Source organism: Talpa europaea, assembly GCF_964194135.1.
Source record: "Talpa europaea genome assembly, chromosome: 5".
NCBI lineage: Eukaryota > Metazoa > Chordata > Mammalia > Eulipotyphla > Talpidae > Talpa > Talpa europaea.
In genome coordinates, this window is record NC_140071.1 from 101,329,274 (window position 1) to 101,349,799 (window position 20,526).

Genomic DNA, 20,526 nt, shown 5'->3' on the forward strand with positions numbered 1-20,526 from the left:
ACACATTATCAGTTCACTGAATGCATTAACAAATAAGATTTTTAACATACATATTGCTGAAATGCATTTTGTTAAACATCACCAAAATTCAAATGTTCAACAACAGAAGCATAGATCTCCTAAAAGTTCAACCTTACTCGAATCTTTATTTGTGCTAATTCATTCTCCATAATGTAGTCAGTGATTTTCCATTTAATTATGTTCCCTGGTTAAAATGCCTTATTACATGCAGTTGTGTGTTAATTTAAAAATACATACTGGGAACCTTTTGTGTGCCAAGCACTATTCTAAGCATTGGGAACATAAATAACTGCATAAAATTGTCCCACTTTCATGGAGACTATATTCTAGTTGAAGAAAGCATAAACAAATGTTTTAAAAAGCAAATCTTGGGCTTCCCTGATGGCGCAGACAGTTGAGCACATTGCTGTGGAGTTGTCCACAGTCTCTGCAGTGCTGCTTCCATCCCCGCTGGCCACGGAGCAACCCACATGGCAAGGCAGACCTCTCCTGTCTCACCCACTGCTCCCCTCAGCAGTGTATTTCAGTCAGTCTGCCTGTTCTGTTCCCCACTCTGTCTCTGGTGAATCCTCTCACCCTCCCGCACATCTGGCCTGTACTACGGATCTTGTATAAATAAATAAATCTTTTTTTTTAAAAAAAAAAGCAAATCTTTAATATATCATGGAAAGCAGAGGGGAAAGATATATCTAGGAATCAGAGTTGCTATTTTACATAGGTGGGTTAAGGTATTACTTCCCAAATAAATCAGGTGACATCTGAGCAGAAATAAAGGAAATGAGGGAATAAATCATTTGGCTATCTGGAAAAAAATAATTCCCGGTCAAGGGAAAATCCAAAGACCACAGGCAGAATTGTGCTTAGATTGTTTGAGGAATAGCAAGCAGATCAATGATAGATAGCAGTGAGAACAAATGGACCGTTTCTGGCCATGAAGTCAGAGATATAGTGGGATGTTAGATCCCATAAGGTCCTACAGGACTTTGAAATAATGTTGGCTTTTACTCTGAGACAGAAATCTATTTGAAGATTTTTTTAAAATTTTTTTTTAATTTATTTATTTATGCAAGCACTGGGTACAGTCAGAAGTGCGGGAGGGTGAGAGAATTCACCAGAGCCAGAGCGGGGAGCAGAGCAGGCAGAGTGACGAAATACACTGCTAAGGGGAGCAGCGAGAGGCAGGAGAGGTCTGCACGCCATGTGGGACGCTCTCCGGTGCCCGGGGATCGAACCAGCACTGCAGAGGCTGCAGGCAGCTTCGCAACCCAATGCTCAACCGCTGCGCCACCGGGGAGGCCCTAGTTGAAGATTTTGAGGAGTGCCATGAACTGATTTTCATTATTCAATGATAGCTACAAATGTGGGAGATAGGTTCTATGGGAACAAGGAGGGAAGCAGAGAGGCAGGCTGAGGCCAGAGTGGTATCCCAGGCAAGCATTGATGGAGTTTGAGCAAGGGGGACAGCAGTTGTGCTAAGTTGTCTGATTCTGAATCTACTTTGAAGGTAAAACCACTAGAATTTTCTGAAATTGAGTTTATGCATGAGAAAAAGAAGTCTAATATGACTCCAAAATTTTTGACCTAAGAAACAAGTTTTGACAAATTTCCTGTGCTTAAAACTCCCTGTATCAGCTCTTTTCAGACCATCACTAAAGAACACTGTGCTCGCCAAGTCCCACACTATACACTGCTGTATTTAAATTCACCAACTGTGCTAGGTTCGCACTTCTGGATTTCCAGAATGTGTATCTCCTCTTGACTGTAAACATTCTTCCTTCTCTCTTGCCACTCCAACCTCTGTTTCTCCAATCTGTTTCTCCTTCACTTCCACAAATTCCTCAAGTCTCAGCTTGGAAGACACCCCAGAAAACATTCTCTGACCTCTTTATCCTGGGAACTGCCTCTGCTATGAGCTCCCACGCACCCTGCACTTCTCTTTTATAGCTGACATCACTGTACTTTACCAGCCTCCAATTTGTGTCGGGTAGGAAGTTTACATTTACAACAATATATCATTAAAGCCTAACAAGAGTATTCTGCACAGTGTATGTATTCATTAAATATTTAAAGATATATTAAAGAGTTAAATTGTTTAGTGTATTGTAATTTGTTGGAATCAAGCAGCTACTGAAAATAGGAATTATAAAAACAGTAATATGTGAAAATATTCATTGTATAAAGGAAAGAAAAATTGTGCATACATAATTATAACTATTATAACTACCAATGAATATGACTGGAGTTTAAAAAGGTATATACAAAATAAAATGGACAGGCAATTTACCAGATATTTATCTTTCTGTCATGTTTTTTAAATGTTATCAAATTAGAATCTCTTGAATTGTATTGAAACATATCTATAAAACAGATAAGGAAAATAATGATACAATTAGCAAACAAATGCACTGTTTAAGAAAAATATACATAATCATTGAAATCATCTAGGTATCCCTCTGCTATCCAAACCCTTATCCTCCCTGCAAAGTTAAACACAATCCTGAAATTTGGGTTTTTAATTTCACTACTTTATCATTTAATATTGGTATCTCTAAACATTAAAGATATAATATATATTGCATTATAATATATATGTTCCACACTATATATTTATGCTATTTTATAAAATTTAAATATTTTATAGGGCCTCCCCTGGTGGCGCAGTGGTTGAGCGGTGGGCTGCAAATCTGCCCGCAGCCTCTGCAACGCCGGTTCGATCCCCAGCCGCCGGCGAGGGTCCCACATGGCGCGACAGACCTCTCCTGCCGCCCACTGCTCCCCTCAGCAGTGTATTTCGTCACTCTGCCTGTTCTGTTCCCCGCTGTGGCTCTGGTAAATTCTCTCACCCTCTCGCACTTCTGACTGTACCCAGTGCTTGTATGAATAATCTTTTAAAAAAACAAAAAAATAAAAATATTTTGTATTGTATAGCATCTTAAATCCGTGTGTGCACAATGTATTTGTATAGATATATGTGTATGTGTAAATATATGTATGTACACACACACATGCATATTTACTATTTCTCTAAGATACGCATCCAGAAATGGAATTGTTGTATTACAGGATATGTGTAAGTGTTCCATTTATGTTATTTTCCAAAGTGGATACACTAGCCAATTAGCGCTAAGTTAGAGGTTATACCACTCTATTGTCTTGATATTGTCAAAGTTTTTTTTTAAAGATTTATTTATTTATGCATACAAGAGCTGGGGTACAGGCCAGAGGTGTGGGGGGTGAGAGGATTCACCAGAGACTGAGTGGGGAGCAGATCAGGCAGACTGACTGAAATACACTTCTGAGGGGAGCAGTAGGCAAGACAGAAAAGGTCTGCCTCACCATGTGGGTTTCTCCCTGGCCGGCCAGGGATCGAACTTGTGCTGCAGAGGTTGTGGATTGCTTCATTGTGCGGTGCTTAACCCCTTGCGCCACCACGGAGGCCCCTATTGTCAAAGTTTTTAACTTCACCAATTAGATGACATTCATTTGGCTTGCTTTCTTTTTGATCTTTAAAAGCTTTTATTTTGAAATAATTATAAATTTACAAGTTGCAAAAACAGTACAGAGAGCTATCATGTATCTGTTGGGTCAATTTCTCTCAAAGGTAACATTTAATTAATTATAATACAATAGCAAATCTAAGAAATCCACAAAATTATTCAGATTTGTTTTACAGGAATTAATTTGTGTATGTAGATGTGTTTCTATGAATTTTAATACACGTGCAGACATACTCAAATCACCATTACCACAATCAAAATATAAAAACTAAGCCATCACCACGAAGATGTTGCTAAAACTGAACATTATAGTTACAGCCACCTAACTACCACTCATATTCCTACATACCGGCAACCACAGTTCTGCTCTCCAAAATATTTTCACTTCAGAAATATTACATACATGGAATTATACAGCATGCAATCTCTTAATTGCCCTTTTTCCCCAAAGTAAACTTTTGTATACTTGATGTCTTAACAAAACCACCACCATCTCTGACAAAACTGTCACTGATCATAACAGAAAAGACTGTTGATGAGACAGAATGACTAAGAAATTGCCAGGAACTTTGAGATTCTCTATAGGCCCACAGTGGTTTGTGACATTTTCTAAGCAGTACTGCTAAGCAATTGAATTAAAACCCCCTTGCTCTCAAAGCAAAGTCCTTGCTCTTGTATTCCTGATGGGGTTAACTATTTTCAATATGAAGAAATGTTTAAAGCATATGTGCTCCAAATATCATGAGACAAGTCATCTACAATGACAAGTTATAATCTTCAACCAACTGAAGCATAAATTGGTAACAAAGTTTACAAGTATTGCACACAAAAAATTTTTGTAACTAAATTCATAACTATTGTAATGAAGTTCATAAATACAAAAAAGGGCCTCCTCAGTGGCGCAGCGGGTTGAATGCCACACTGTGAAGCTATCCGTGGCCTCTGCAGTGCGGGTTCAATTCCTAGCCAGCCAGGAAGAAACCCACATGGTGCAGCAGACCTCTCCTGTCTCACCCACTGCTCCCCTCAGCGGTGTGTTTTGTCCTTCTGCCTGTTCTGCTCCCCACTCTGCGTCTGGTGAATCCTCTCACCCTCCCGTGTCTCTTGCCTGTACCCCAGTTCTTGTATAAATAAATACATCTTTAAAAAAAAAATACAAAAAAAGAATTTTACAGAATAGTCTTCCCTGCCTGCATCAGATTTTAGAAATGTGTTTGAAATTATTAACCAACATTTCAACAAATAGACCAGAGTTGGAAGGAGGGGGTCTTCAGATTCGAAACTGTTCTTTAAAAGAGACATAGAGAGAATGTGTCATGAAAACACAGAGGGAAGACACCACGTTAAGGACAGAGGCTGAGGTTTTGCAGTTACAACCTAAGGAACACCAAGAATTGCCAGTACAACCAGCAGCTAGAAGAGCATGGCTCTACAGCATCCTGATTTCAGATTTATAAGCTTTAGAATTTTGAGGATAAATTTCCATTGTTTGAAATTTGCGGTCCTTAAGAAAAGAGACACATCTATGATCCCAACCTATAATATTTCATTTTGTGGGAATAATCTTTTGAAGATCTTCTTTTCATAAATTTATATTTTATAACATAATGGAATATCATTAATAAGGCCTGTAATTTTACTGAACGTAAATATGGCCCCCAATTTTTTTTAAATCATAAATAGGCTTAATTTACTTGATGACTTTCATCTCAAGTATTTGCCAAAGAAACGTACTGTGGAAGGAGACGCAAAGATAGCACCCATGAAAATAATTGGCAGAAATAGCTTCACACTTCAATATTAGAAAAACTAGAATTGATCCTGCCGCACCTGCTGCTCCCCTAAGCAGTGTACTTCATCAGTTGTGATGCCTGTTGTGTTCCCTGCTCTGGCTCTGGTGAATTCTCTCACCCTCCCGCGCTTCTGATGTATCCAGTGCTTGTATAAATAAATAAATCTTTTAAAAAAATTATTCTTTAAAAAAAAGATAAAAAAAGAAAAAAAAAGAAAAATTAAAATTGAGACTATTTTCCATTCAGTATAGTTTGCTTAGAGCTTGCCAGGTGTTCTGGCATTTGTAAGAAAGTATTTTGAAACTAAAAAGCCATTCTAGAGAAGTGTCACTCTGCAACTTTTAAGAAAGCTCGTGAATTTTAAAATTAAGTAAAAGATTTTATTGACAGTTTTTTTTGTTTTTGGAAATGATTAATATCAAGGTGTTAAAGGAAGATATGGCAAGAAACTAATTCAAGTACATGAACATGTATTAAGAATTCAGCATGTGTTCGAAGTTTATATTCACAGAATCAACATACAAAGTAAATATATTAACATAAAGTTAATATAAAATTTTACATTGTTTTAAGGTAAAAGGATGTACATTATTTACTAAAACTTAAGTCACATGTGAAATGTTATTCTCATTAATGTCCCTTTTTTACTCTAAAAATATTTGAGGGTAAGCAAACATTGGTTTGCTCAAAAACCAATTGTTTGTTCAAAAAGTTAGAATTACCTGGTCATTAACACACATCAAAATGCAGTCAATTTGATGCCTTAATTCTTCATATAAAGCAGTCATCAATTGCCTAGGATGACATTTCCTACAAAGGCAGAAATATTGTGAGCAGCCCCCAAAGAAGGCAGGACAAGGATTGCTCCCTTTTAGCACTTTATTCTACTCACATCATTAGCATTGCTGGACTGGCAATAATTGTGACTTCAATAGAAACCAAAAAATCATAGCAGAAGAGAGGTGGAGGGGTTTAGGGTTTAGTAGGGCAGCATAATATAGTACAAATTACTCAAAGTCATTAGTATTGACTGTCAGTAGTAGCAGGTTGTAGTCCAGACTTAAGGTTGTACAAGTCACTTAACTGCTCTCAAAGGCAGGCAATTTCCTTCTCTATATATGTAAGAATGTTCTCAGCTGACCTTTCATAAGAGGATTTGGTTGAGTTGATTGGTCGCCCAGCAAAAATGGCTCTCTCCTAGTTTGTTTAGTAACAGATGGAAACATGTTCAGATAACTAGGGGTAATTGGAGATCAGAAAGCATTTAGTGTTGTTTCCCTCAGCTTGTTTGACAATACCTCCAGAAAATAAACTAACCATCCTAATCTATAATTACTGGCACTAAATGAAGTATTTAAATAACTAAAGCAAAATTAATAAAAATAAGAAAAAAATAAAATCACTACTTCCCTTGTGTATCAAAATATTCCTCCACAAAATAGTAAGGTAACAAAGTCTCAAGATCAACAGTATATTTAATTTATATACTTAGCATCATATTCTATATACAACTAGGGTTTATCTCATTAACTTTAATTAGACCTGCAATAAACTTCTGATCTATAAAGATGAAAAAGGCTAATACTATTATTAGAACCTCCACAGGTAGAGGTCCTAACATAGTTTAATTGCTTTGTATCTTAGGGCACAACTTGGAGATTTTGAGTTGGAATTCACAAAATGATAGAAATGGAACCCAAGGTAACTTGGGCAACATCATACATGGAATAAAATCAATCACTCTTACTAAAAATCTTTTGAAAGCATGTTTTTAAAATAAATTAAAACTTACAAATGTTAAGTTTATGGACTTTTGGGAAACCATTTCAATTCACATGCTAAATATTCTCCCATATACAACATCAAGGTAATTTTATCATAAATTATAATTTTTAAATCAATAAAAAGTAAAACAAGTTCTTTTCATTTTATGATTCTGGTATTCAATTTTTTAAACTTATTAACGCTTTCAGGACCTTAACATGTAAATTGAAACATAAGTAGCTATGAGAAAACACTGATGTTTTTTCAAACTGCACAACTTTTTATGCTGAGCTTTGTACCACAAGAACAGTTAGGCAGTCTGTTGAATTCTATAGACACCTTCCCAGAACAATATTTGAAAATGTTTCATATAAAACACATAGTTTACAAGGGAAATGTTTTACTTAAATAGCTATGAAAGTTATTAAAAAAAATAACAGAATCCAATAACAAGACTCTAGTAACTACTACAATATCAAGGTATTGAAGACTCTGTTTTCAGATCTCTGCATCAACTCTGTGATATTAAAACATCTGTGGTTTTTATTAGGAACATCATAAGCACTGATAATATCACTGCGTTGTTTTCAGTTTTCACAAATGAAAAAAATGCTAAATTTATTAGACGTTAGAACCTCCCATCCCAGTTCATAGATTCCCTGAATTCTATCTATGAGGTTGCAAGTCAAGAACACCCTATATTGAGAGAATTGACAACATAATGTTTAAGCATTATAAATTGCAAAATTAGTTTTCTTGACAGAAAAATTCTGAGTTGTAATTTTTTCAAATAGAAGACGAGCATGAGGTATGTCAACAATTATATAAATTCCTAATAAAGCAAAATGGTGGGCAGATTATGTAGTTTAAACTCTATCTTCACCATTCATATAGTATGTTAGCTTGGACAAGTTGTTCAATTTCAGTAAACCCGAATTTCCCAATCTATTAAGTGGGAATAGTAACAATGACTATTTTTCCTTCAGTTAATGTGAGCATTGAAGGATAAACTGCATGAAAAATTTCAGCAAAGTACTTAAGACAAAGTAATGAATCATTGAACAGTAATAAAATTGATTTTTTAACACATCTGGATTACTGAAATGAAAGCTATTACTTGTGAAGTTAATTAAAAACAGCCAAAAGAGTGTGGAGGGAACATTTAAAATGCATATATATGTATGTGTGTGTATGTGTATATATACACACTTTAGATTTACTGATCTTTGTGTGGTCTTTTGTTTATATTATCATTTAATGATAATAATTACAGAAACCTACAGAGGTCAGATGATTAAATAAACAAACTTGGTTGGTATGATGTTGATGAGAACATGACCTGAATCTAAGAGTAAATTATTTCATATGTTCCAAGGACTAGACATTGAACAATAGCAAGGTGGTTAAATAAATTATGGCCAATTGACTTAATGTGATATGATGCAGTCAATAAAATATTAGTAAAAACAATGGCAACATGAAAAATGCTTATGATGTAATATTAAGTAGAGCAGCTGGAAAAGCCTTCCTGGATAATAACCATCCCTGAGTTCTCCAAGGATACTTAGGAGAAATTTACTTTGATTTGTAAATTCCTCACACAGCAAGGCAATAAAGAAAAAAATTAATCACTAAGAATTTTTTTTAACTTTTTGACTGTTAAGTTAATTTGCTTTGAGAAATAAGTTGCCATAGAAAAAAGGGCTTAATTTAGTTCTTTGACATTAATTACATTTTCTTCTAATTCATAATTTACTAAGTAAACAAGAAAACCTCACTGCAAATTTTAAAGGAAAACACTGAGGGAAAAATGTTAAAGGAGACCTCAAGATTTTTAACTTTCAAATTTGGTCAAACATTATTACTTGAAATTCCATTTATTAACATAAAATTCCCCACTGAAAAAGGATTTATATGTTCCAATATTATATGTATCTAATTAGTCAAAAATATGAAAAATACTTTTTCACCTATGGCTTTATATAACTCAGAAATAAATCCGTTCATTTAAAATAGTCAATGCGATTGTGGAGCTTATCAAACCCAAGGACAATTTCTAGCAACAACTAACATTTAAGGTTCAAATTTCAAGTCAATAGGTTATGTCAGATTTAAACCACATTCACTATGAAGAACTAGATAAGAAATGTGTTGTTATATGTAAAAAAAAGATGACTGAGGATGGGGTCAAGTGGGGAGGCAGACAGTGGCGAACTCTGGAAGATGGAATCTCTTCTCTCTGCTGGTCCTAGAAGAGAAAAGAGACACCAATAAGCATCAACACACTGTCCGAATTCCTACCCACCGGAGACCCAACAGTCCACAGGTGTGTTTCTCAAGCTTACAGACAAGCTCACCTTCCACCTTCAAATGTAATATTTGGTGCCAATGGGATGTCAAAAATATCACCCTATCTTAAATTAATTGGCACTGCATTAAAAAATACAAAGTAACAAAAGTATTGCTTATTTTTACACAGTTATAATGTGCATCATTCCAGGCTGAAGGCAGCTGGGTTGAACATAATACTGCTTAATTATATTAAGGGTAACTTTTCAAACCTATTATATTCAATTATTGTAAAGTATAAAGAAGTCATTAAATATAATAAAAAGTCTGAATTATCCAGGAGTGAGTGTGTGTGTGTGTGTGTGTGTGTGTGTGTGTGTGTGTGAGATGTCTGAGCTGTAGTAACTGTTGTGACTCCCTTTCCAAGTACACAGTGATGAAAAGGATAGGGGGACATGCCAAGCATGACTTTGTTACCATCTTGTTGATAAAGGGAAATTAATCAGCTTTTATAATTTGAAAAAGAATATCCTCATCCTGGAAAGAAGCCCTTCAACAACTGAAATCCAAAAAAAAACCCACCTAAATAGAATGACTAAAGTAGTTAATTCACCCAATTCTGCAACACAAATAGAATTCTACAGAATCTCCTTTTCCTAGATAGTGGAGTTGGTAACTCCAATCCAACTGGCAATTCTTTCAGACACTGAGAGAGCTTACTAAACCAGAACTCTGAGTCACTGCTCTTTTCTCGCATATCTCTTGGAAGACTACTCCCTACACACCACCTTCAATTAAACCCTATAGGAAACATTTTTATTTCAGACACTGAAGACTAAAGTTCAAATGTATGCATCAGAGTTAATCAATTTAAATTAAATTAACAGTGGCTATGTTTCCACACTTTCTTCGGGGAATCGTGCTATGCACTGGGAATACAAAAAGACTAATAAAACACAAATCACTGGCCATATAAAGTAGCAATGAAAGCGCATTACACAAAGTCCTAAAAAGTCTAAAAACAATCCCTCTTGGAGTCATTGGCTTTATTTTTAAACTTGAGTTTGCAACTTCTGCAAGGAGATGAAGGGAGGGTAAAATGCCCCTGGGCAACACCGCAGAAGAGTTAAAATGTACCCGTTTGCATTCAATACAAATACAGTTTGTTAGCTGGCAACCAGATCTAAATAAAAAGAATCTAAGATAGAACTTCGCTCTAAATTGAAAGAGGTTTGGGAAGCAGCTGCCTAAAGAGAAAAACTGAAAAGTCAAAATTAATGTCTGATTCTAGGAGAGTTATAAGAAAGAACTTAATAGAACCCCCAGCCCTGGAATTCACGAACTGAAACAAGGGAAAACCATCAAGACAACGCCCACTCCTTTGTTGACGAAACACAACCGCCGAAACAAAAAGAAACGTTCAGAACAAGCGTGCCCTGTGCCCGTACGGCACCTCCTGAGAGCCTCAAATTTCCCAAATGACTGAAAAACGGGAAGTTCAGGCGCTGAAGGCAGCCCAGAGGCGAGCGCGTCCGGGCGGCCGGGCTAGAGGTCAAGGCCCGCCTCGCCCCGCAGCCCGGCCCGCGCCGACGCCGCTCCCCCCGCGCGGCTCCCACCCGGGCGCGCGGCCCGCAGGGCTCCGGCTCCCCGGGGCGCACCGACCTCCAGCCGCTGCTGCGAAAGCTCCGCAGGGCGCCCCCGCCCAGCGCCGGCGCTCGGCCCAGGCGGCCGCGGAGCAGCGACAGGCCTCGCGCGAGCTCGAGCATGGCCGCCGGGCCGCGGCTGCCGGACGGAGGCCCCGCTTTCCGCCGCTCGCCGCCTCGCCGCTGCAGGCCTGGCTCCCGGTTCCGGACTCCGGGCTCCCAAGTCGCAGCAGCAGCAGCCGGTTCCGGGGCGCCATGCAGGGGCGGGGCCAAGAACCAAGTTCAGGGCCGGGGGCGGGGCCGAAGGAACTCCCGGGCCGCCAGGGGCGGAGCAGGCGAGGCCGGGAGCCGCGGCCGGCGCCGGGAGGTTCGCGCGCAGCTTGGCAGGGGCTGGCGCTGCGGCCTGGCAGCCGGGCTTGGAGCCCACCCCGCACGCCTCTGACCTGCCCACGGTGCGGCCCCTGGGAAGTGGTCGCTAATCATTCCAGAGTCGTTCTCTCAAGCCAGGGTTTCTATCCAACAGCCTCCAAGGAAGTGAAATAGTAAGGGTGTTTCTGGTTCTTTGCTTCCATTTCCTTAGTGTGACCTTGGGACACCTTGAGGTCTGGAGGAAAAGAAAAGATGCGACTGTGTGGAGCGAGCAGGGGGACCTACCTGAACAAATCCTGGAACTTAGGGTTTCTGTAGCTCTTCTTTTGTTTTTTAAAGATTTATTTATTTATACAAGCACTGGGTACAGTCAGAAGCGCGGGAGGGTGAGAGAATTCACCAGAGCCAGAGCGGGGAGCAGAGCAGGCAGAAAGACCGAAGTACACTGCTGAGGGGAGCAGCGGGCGGCAGGAGAGGTCTGCGCGCCATGTGAGACCCTCGCTGGCAGCCGGGGATCGAATCGGCGATGCAGAGGCAGCGGGCAGATTTGCAGCCCAGCGCCCAACCACTGCGCCACTGGGGAGGCCCTCTATAGCTCTTTATATCTTCTCCGCTATGGGGTTGCTGAGGACCGTGACACCTGAGGGTCCTTGGAGTCTCTCGTGAAAAGAACTTCAGGAAGCAGCAAAATGAAGTCGGCAACAAGGTTTATTAGGAAGCCTTAGGGCAAAACACTGCAGAAGCAGTGAACAGCTGTCTCAGAAAGCTGGAAGGCTGCACTGAGCAGTATAGCAGTAGGGTTGTAAGGTTTCTCCTTTCTGGATGGGGAGGGTACCTCTTTATTATGCATACTTTGCTCCTATCTCCCCTGATTCCGGGGTTAATTGGAACTACCCTCTCTTCCTCTTTTGGAGTCCAGGGGATCTAGAAAAGTCTCTTCCCAGATTTGCCAGACCTTATCTGGTCCTTGAAACAAAGCAAAAACCCTCTTTGGACTGTGGAATTGCAGACATGCAGCTGTGCTCCTTGGGAGAATGTGTGAGAGCTCTTTTCTATCCCTGACAGTAATGAAAAATTAGCCAATGTCTATCCTTTACCTGAGTCTAAAATTAGCTAACACAGCCTAGGAATCTTCATTGCGTGACTTTGCAGTAAGAATTTGCACTTTGAAAAAGTGAAAATCAGACTGGTCATCCATTATGCTGTAATACCAGACAAAAATACCAAATACCAAATTTAAAGCATATTTCTTCCAAGCTCATTGCAATGGTGAAGTGTCCTAACAATCCCAATTGAATTCTTCCTGAGGCTCCTTATTGTCTAAAATCATAGACTGTCAAAAAATTGGCTATTTAAAATCATACCAATAAGAGTGAAATATCCTACTCTTGCCTAGAAGATCTAAGTCAATTTGATACAAAGAAAGGTTTGGTACAGAGCTTCAGATGAGGAATTTTTGGACTCATTCCATATATATATATATCTTGGTCAATTCCGGTTCTTCTGCATTCCAACCAAGTGTTGGCCTCTTTACACAAAACTCTTTTTTGCTTTAAGCCAACCAAAATACTGCTTCATTTAGATTTGAATCTACCCTTCTCCAAATCCTACAGTAACCTATATCTTCTTTTATTTGATGAGATTCTTTTGGGTTGCTCTGGTAGGTAGTTTCCCTCATTACAAGGAACCACTTATATTAACTTTGTCTAGCTATAGGATTCTCTCTGATGTTTGTAGTCTTACTAAACTAGGATAACAGCTGCAGATGATTGTCTTGCAGGAAAGGAGATATTTCTTTCCAGGAGCAGTTGTCAGTCTAGATGAGTTGGCAATGTTTTGTGCTCTCTTTGGACAGAGAAAGGTCTACACTACCTAAGGTTAAATACTACATACTCCACTTTCATTGCACGTCTGTAATGCCTAGCATAGTATTGGGCAGCATGGGTGTTAAGTAATTTTTTTAAGATTTATTTATTTATGCATATAAGAGCTGGGACACAGGCCAGAGGTGCAGGGGGTGAGAGGATTCACCAGTGGCAGAGTGGGGAACAGAACAGGCAGACTGACTGAAATATACTGCTGAGGGGAGCAGCAGGCAAGACAGGAAAGGTCTGCTGTGCCATATGGGTCACCTCCCTGGCTGGGGATTGAACTCATGCTGCAGTTGCTGCAGATAGCTTCATAGTGCTGCAACTTAACCCCTTGTGCCATCAGAGAGGCTCCTTATTTCAGACTTTTAGACCTCACTTTTATGAGAAAGGATCAACTCTATACTCTACACCTCTGGGTGTGAGTGGCAGCTTTGAGTCAACAATAACAGCCCTGGAGTCAACAATAACAGGAGCCTGCACAGCAGTCACCCTACCTCTAGGAATTATTCTCCTCTGGCGTCACTCTAAACAGTTTAATGCTAGTTTTTCCTACCACTTCCTATCATCACTCCTGACATACCCTACAGTCTTTAGCTATATTCAGTAGTTTTTGATTTTGCTTTGTCGTAATTTGGTTGTGAATATGTGGAAGAGGCAAGTTGGAATCTTTCACCATCATCGTTTTGCCAAACTCCCATTTTCATTTGTGTTTTTTTTTTAAGATTTATTTATTTATACAAGCACAGGGGTACATGCCAGAGGTGTGGGAGGGTGAGAGAATTCACCAGAGGCAGAGTGGGGAGCAGAACAGGCAGACAGATGGAAGACACTGCTGAGGGGAGCAGCAGGGCAAGACAGGAGAGGTCTGCTGCGACATGTGGGGAACTCCCTGGCCAGCCAGGAATCGAACCCTCACTGAAGAGGCTGCGGACAGCTTCACAGTGCTGCACTCAACCTGCTGCGCCACTGGGGAGGCCCCCATTTTCAGTTTTTTAAGGTCAGTCCAGATGGTTTTCCAAAATTGCTGACCGTCTTACTTTTCCACCAACAATATGTTTCTGTGCCTCTTTGTCTACATTCTCTTTAGCACTAGCTATTGGGGGTCTCTTTAATATTTGGCAATCTCACAAGTTTGAGATGATATCTCAGTGGGAATTTGACTTGATTGTCCATATTAAAAGTGATGAGAGCATTTTTCCATATATGCATTCACCTTCTTTAGATCCTCTGTCTTTTCATATCTGCTGCCCAGTTTTTAATTGGGCTACTTGCTTAAATTATAATTATTTCTTACTTAAATGTTTGATAGAATTCACCAGATTTTATATTTCTCTTTGTGTGAAGTTTGGTTGTTTGTGCCTTTTTAACCATTGGTTCATTTCATTGAAATTATGGAATCTGTGGGCATAGAATTTTTCATAGTACTCCTTTATTACCCTTTTAATCTCTGTGGTATCGATAATGATGGCCTTTTTCATTTATGGTATTAGTCATTTGAATGTTCTTTCTTTTTTCTTTGTTAGCCTGCCTAAAGGTCTATCATAACTAAATATAGACCTACTTGATAAAGCAATTCTTTTTCTTGGTATATATCCAAGAAAAATGAAAACATATATCCACAAAATATTTATACCTGACTGTTCATTGAATCTTTCTGTTCATTGCATCTTTACACATAATGTCCAAAGCTTGAAAACAGCTCAAATGTCTGTCTTTCTTTCTTTTCTTTCTTTCTTTCTTTCTTTCTTTCTTTCTTTCTTTCTTTCTTTCTTTCTTTCTTTCTTTCTTTCTTTCTTTCTTTCTTTCTTTCTTTTGTATTTATTTATGCATACAACAACTTAAATGACTTCCTTCAATAGGAAAAAGAATAAGAAGATTTTGTTATAGTATGATAATGAAATGTTTCTCAACAATAAAAAGGAACATGCTATAAATACAAAACAACATGTGTGAGTTTTAGAGACATCATGTTGAGTAAAGGAATCCAGTTGCAAAAAGATGGCTATTGTATGATTCAGTCAGAAAGTGCAAGGAAAGGCAAAATGAATCATTTATGATAGAAATCAGAAAAGTGGTTTCCTGGGGTGGAGAAGGAGGATGATTGAGGGATGGAACATCATTGACTCTAAAAAGACACAAGGGAATTTTAGGGGATGATGAAAATGCTTTGTCTTTTGACAGGGGTTTGGATGTATATGTATACATATTTTTCAAAATTCAATAAATATTATACTAAAAGATCTGTGCATTTTGATATGTGCAAATGCTATCTTAATTAAAAAAAAATGCATCAACAGTGCCTAGCTTTGCAGGTAGTGGCCAGAATTTAAGCTTATCTTTGCAATTAAAGTTAGTTTAGAAACGAAATTCTTAGTCTCTGTTCAAGATTCTGATGTGTTCTGTAAGTCTTCATGAAATTATGGAAGTGATGTTGTTAGATTGTAGGTAGGGCATAAGAACAAATTATCAATATGAAGAATGAAAGTTATCACTGCAGATCTTAAAGGCATTGAAATGTTAATAAATTAACAATATAAAAAAGCTTTAATATGATATATTTGACAAACTCAATAAAATAGACAAATTTAAGAATATGATTTCAAAAACTGATCCAAAAGGAAATATTAAATAATTACAAATTTAAAAAAAAGAAATTAGTAATTAATAGCCTCCTCACAAAAAACCTCCAGGTCTAGTAGTTTTAATTTATATTTCTCTCAAATATTTAAGAACCAAATAATAATAACCCTACACAAACCTCTCAGAAAAAAGAGGAAGGACCTCCAACTCATATTGTAAGACCATTAATTGCCCTGACATCAGAACATGACAAGTAAACAATATCCTACAGAAAATAGTAACAAAAATCTTCAAAACAAGGCTTCCCCGGTGGCTCAGCGGGTTGAGCGCAGTGCTGTGAAGCCATCCGCAACCTCTACAATATGAGTTTGAGTCCCAGCCAGCCAGGGAGATACCCACATAGCGCAGCAGACCTCTCCTGTCTCACCCGCTGCTCCCCTCAACAGTGTCTTCGGTCTGTCTGCCTGTTCTGCTCCCCGCTCTGTCTCTGGTGAATTCTCTCACCCTCCCATGCCTCTGGCCTGTACCCCAGTTCTTGTATAAATAAAAATAAATCTTAAAAAAAAATCCTCCCATTTAAAAAAAAATCTTCAAAACAATAACAAATTAAATATTAATAGATAATATATAGCAATGGTAATATGTCATGATCAAGTAAGGTTTATTCTGGAAGCTTAAATCTGATTCAACATTAAAAAAAATCAGTGTTGCTCTGGCTGCTCAGGAAAACACAGTTCAGAGTGAGACTGACAGTCACAGTGTGACTTCTGAGTAGAACAACCAATAGTAAATTGTGTTCCTGACATAGTCACCTACTACTTACCATGTGGGGCATGAACATGAATGACAAATTCAACTACAGGCACTCTAGAAATGGAGAAAGATTTCTCACATCACATCATATTTCAGAAAGCAGCCTTTTAGGTTCAAGTTTATATAACGTTTCACCCTTGATCACAGGCATCACTGTTATTTTCTGTATTTTGTATTTAGTATACATCAGTTTGTGTGTGTCTAAAATATAAAATGTGCCTACATTCTCTTACCTTGTGGAAAATCTTGAAGTTAAATTGGTTTTTTCCTTAGTAACAGACTAAAGAAAAAAAAAACTCAATAAATGTAAAGTATTTGACAGAATTCAACATTCATTCATGACAAAAAAATTTTCAATTTCAGAAAACTGAAGAAGAGAGCTATTCATAGACATTACCATTTGATGAATAACCCACACCTAACATCATACTTTATGATGAAACATCTCTAAGATTATGAACAAGACAAGGATGTATGTCCTTACCATTTCCATTCCATATTGTACTGCTTATCTGGGAGTGACTGCAAGAACTTTTAGAGGGAACGCAAATGTTTTGTATTTTGAAAGTAGTATGGTACATACTCTATATATAATTTGTCAAAATTCGTAGAACTATACACTTAAAATGGGAACATTTATTGAATGTAAATTATTTGTCAGTTAACATTGATAGTATACAGGGTTTAAATATTTATTGGTTCTAGATAGATGTTATCTATATCCCTCACTCTCTAGGAAGTGTCTTTTACAGCAGTATTCATACAGGCACAGCTCAGAGAGATTGCAAGTTTAGCTCCGGGTTGCCACAATAAAGCCAATATCACAATAAAACTGAGACACATGAGATTTTTTTTGTTTCCCAATGAATTAAAAAAAATGCATATGCCATGCCATATAGTCTATTAAGCATGCAAAATAATTATGTCTAAGAAAAAAAATATATATGAAATGCATACATGCTGATGGGAAAATGGCACCAATACACTTGCTCAATGCAGAGTTACCACAGCCTTCAATTTATTAAAAAAATAATAATGTCGGGAAGTGCAGTTTAGCAAAGCACAATAAAATGAAGCATGCCTTATATCACTTTGATTTTCCTAATTAATTTGGCCACTAGAGGGAACCCATACTTCAAAAATCCAGAAGTGTGACACTGATTTGAAAAGTATGACATCTATGTATGTAAATGCACAGAAAAGAATACTAAATCTAAAATTTTTATTGGAAGATTTATAGGAAACTGGTGATAAAAAGTTTGTAAAACCTTTTGACAGTAATAAACGAAATAAAACCTTTACTTGTGGACAAAATGAAGCTCCTTTCATTAGTGTATTTAAATAACGTACGCAGTCTTAACGTTCATCTACATGTTGTGGATGATTTAATCATAAACTTGGAATAAAAAAATAAATGCTATATTTTTGTTTACAAAGATGTACACATTCATTACAAGAGTTTGGAAGTTGCAGAAAGCTGAATGAAAACAAAAAAGAGGAAGAGAAAAATCAATAGAAGTCGTTTTTTTTTAATTTAAATATTTTATTTTATATAATTCTTACATCTTTTTTCACCTTTGCACAATGCATGCATTTTCATTTTGGTTATATTCCCCATACAATTGCACCCCCCCCCTTATTTTGACTCTAGTCCTTCCTTTCCCTGCCCCTCTCTCTCCCCCACCCCCAGTGTGTCTCTAGTTTATAGTTGCTTGTTGATTTTGATTTTCACTTTGTATTGATTAGTCTTTTTCCTGTCTCTTATTTAGGTTTTCTAAATTCCTGCTATGAGTGAGACCATCCAGTATTTTTCTTTTTCTTTCTGATTTATTTTGCTGAGCATGATCCCTTCTAGCTCCATCCATGTTGCTGCAAACTGCATGTGTTTATCTTTTTTGATTGCTGAGTAATAGTCCATGTGTATATGTACCACATCTTCTTGATCCAGTCATCTATTTTTGGGCATTTGGGTTGCTTCCAAAGCTTAGCTATTGTAAATAATGCTGCTATAAACATAGGGGTGCAGGTGCCCTTTGGAATTACTGTTTCTATGTCATTTGGGTAAATACCTAGGAGTGGAATTCCTGGATCATATGGAAGCTCTATATTTAGTAGTTCAAGAAATCTCCACACAGCTCTCCATAGTGGTTGGACCAGTTTGCACTCCCACCAGCAGTGCAGGAGAGTTCCTTTTTCTCCACAACCTCACCAACATTTGTTGTTGCTAGTTTTTTTAATATGTGCCATTCTCACTGGTGTGAGATGGTATCTCATTGTAGTTTTGATTTGCATTTCCCTGATTACAAGAAGTCATTGTTGTTATCAGAATTACAATCTTCAAATAAGAATGTTACTATATTTGAGTGTATTGCCTGGGAGCTTTATTCTGCACATTATTTTACTTCTGAAAAATACAAAAACACTAATTTGACAGATATATGCATCCCAGTGTTCATTGCAATATTGTTTACAACAACCTAAATCCCAAGCAAGGATGAATGCATAAAGAAAATGTAGTATATGTACACAATAGAATACTGCTGAGCTATTTTTGTTTTTTTTTTTTAAAAAAAAAAAAAAAGTTGAAATGCTGTCATTTGTGACCACATAGATCTTGCGGGGCTTATGCTAAGTGGAATAAGTCAGGCAGAAAAAGGCCAATTCCATGTGATTTTATTCACATGTAGAAGATAAAGAAACAAAGCATACAAACAAACAACCCAAAAATTTTAGATTCTGACAACAGAGCATCAGTCACCGGGGAAGTGCTTCTTAGGGTGGTGAAATGGGTGAAGGGCAATCATATGGTAGTGGATGAAAACGACTTTTGGTAGTGATCTCAACTCAATATGCAAATATGTCAAAGTATAAAATCATATACCTGACATGTATACAATGTTATGAAACAAAAGTCACTTCAACTATAAAATACATTTTTAAATGTAGCTTAGTAAGTGAGGCAAATAAGCTGCTGACTGAATACCACGAGCAGGTAAACAGGAACCAAACCTCCACAAATGTGGAACCAGAAGAGTCTCTTCCTCATGGAGAGACTGCTCCCCAAAGGAAAAAGGGAGGTGCTATTCTTTCTAAATACAATGTTATTTCTTCTCTGAACAGAGTCATGAAAGGGGAAAATTATGAATAGGAATGTTATGTAAATTGAGCTAGTTCAATTATTTATTGATTTAATGAAACACCTCTGATTTACATCCTTGTTAATACTTTGACAGTACAGGATTTTTCCTCTCAATTGTGGTCACCTTAGCTCTTTCACCACCAAGGCACCCATGGTCCTCCACTACAGTCCACTGTGTGCCCCTCCCCGCTACTCTCCGTCCTCCCTCCAAACCATTTCTCCTCCTCTCCTGGAGGCCTCAGATCTATGGTCAGCTTTCAAGTGTTGTTTTTAAAATTTGTCTTTGTCTTATCTTTGGTTTACTTTCTCTATATTCCACATGTAAATGAAACACCCAGTATCTATCTTTCTTCTTCAAGCTAATTTTGCTTGAAGTAGTTTAATTTAGAAAGAAGCATGGGTGGTATAAAATTGTTCTCCCAACAGGTATTTCTAAAATATTAATAATGATGTCAAAAAAAAATGATGTCAGTAACAACCTACAAAAATAATAGAAGACATAGATCAGCATCATGCTTAATGGTGGAACAATAGAAGGAGTACCCTAAAGACTGAACTTCAGACAAGGATGTCTAGAGTCACCACTATATGTAACAGAGTTTGGGAAGTGCTAGACAATGCAGTTAGACAAAGGAAATAAAGAGGATAAATAAATTAAAGCAAAAGAAATAAAAGAAGTACCCAAAGTATACCTATATGAAAGTTTAATATATAGTCCAACAATAAAATATTAAGCCATACATCTCT

The 20,526-nt window shown here is 37.6% G+C and overlaps 1 protein-coding gene across 1 annotated transcript in view; it reads right to left on the reverse strand.

The window, feature by feature from the left end:
- MTHFD2L (methylenetetrahydrofolate dehydrogenase (NADP+ dependent) 2 like) overlaps nucleotides 1–11,130 on the reverse strand; it is a gene marked incomplete at both ends in the record, with an annotated part of 97,019 nt that extends 85,889 nt beyond the window's left edge. The window contains one exon of the mRNA XM_084232981.1: nucleotides 11,027–11,130. Coding sequence (XP_084089107.1) covers nucleotides 11,027–11,130 — 104 coding nt within the window. The remainder of the gene's footprint in view (nucleotides 1–11,026) is intronic.
- Between the last annotated feature and the right edge of the window lie 9,396 nt (nucleotides 11,131–20,526).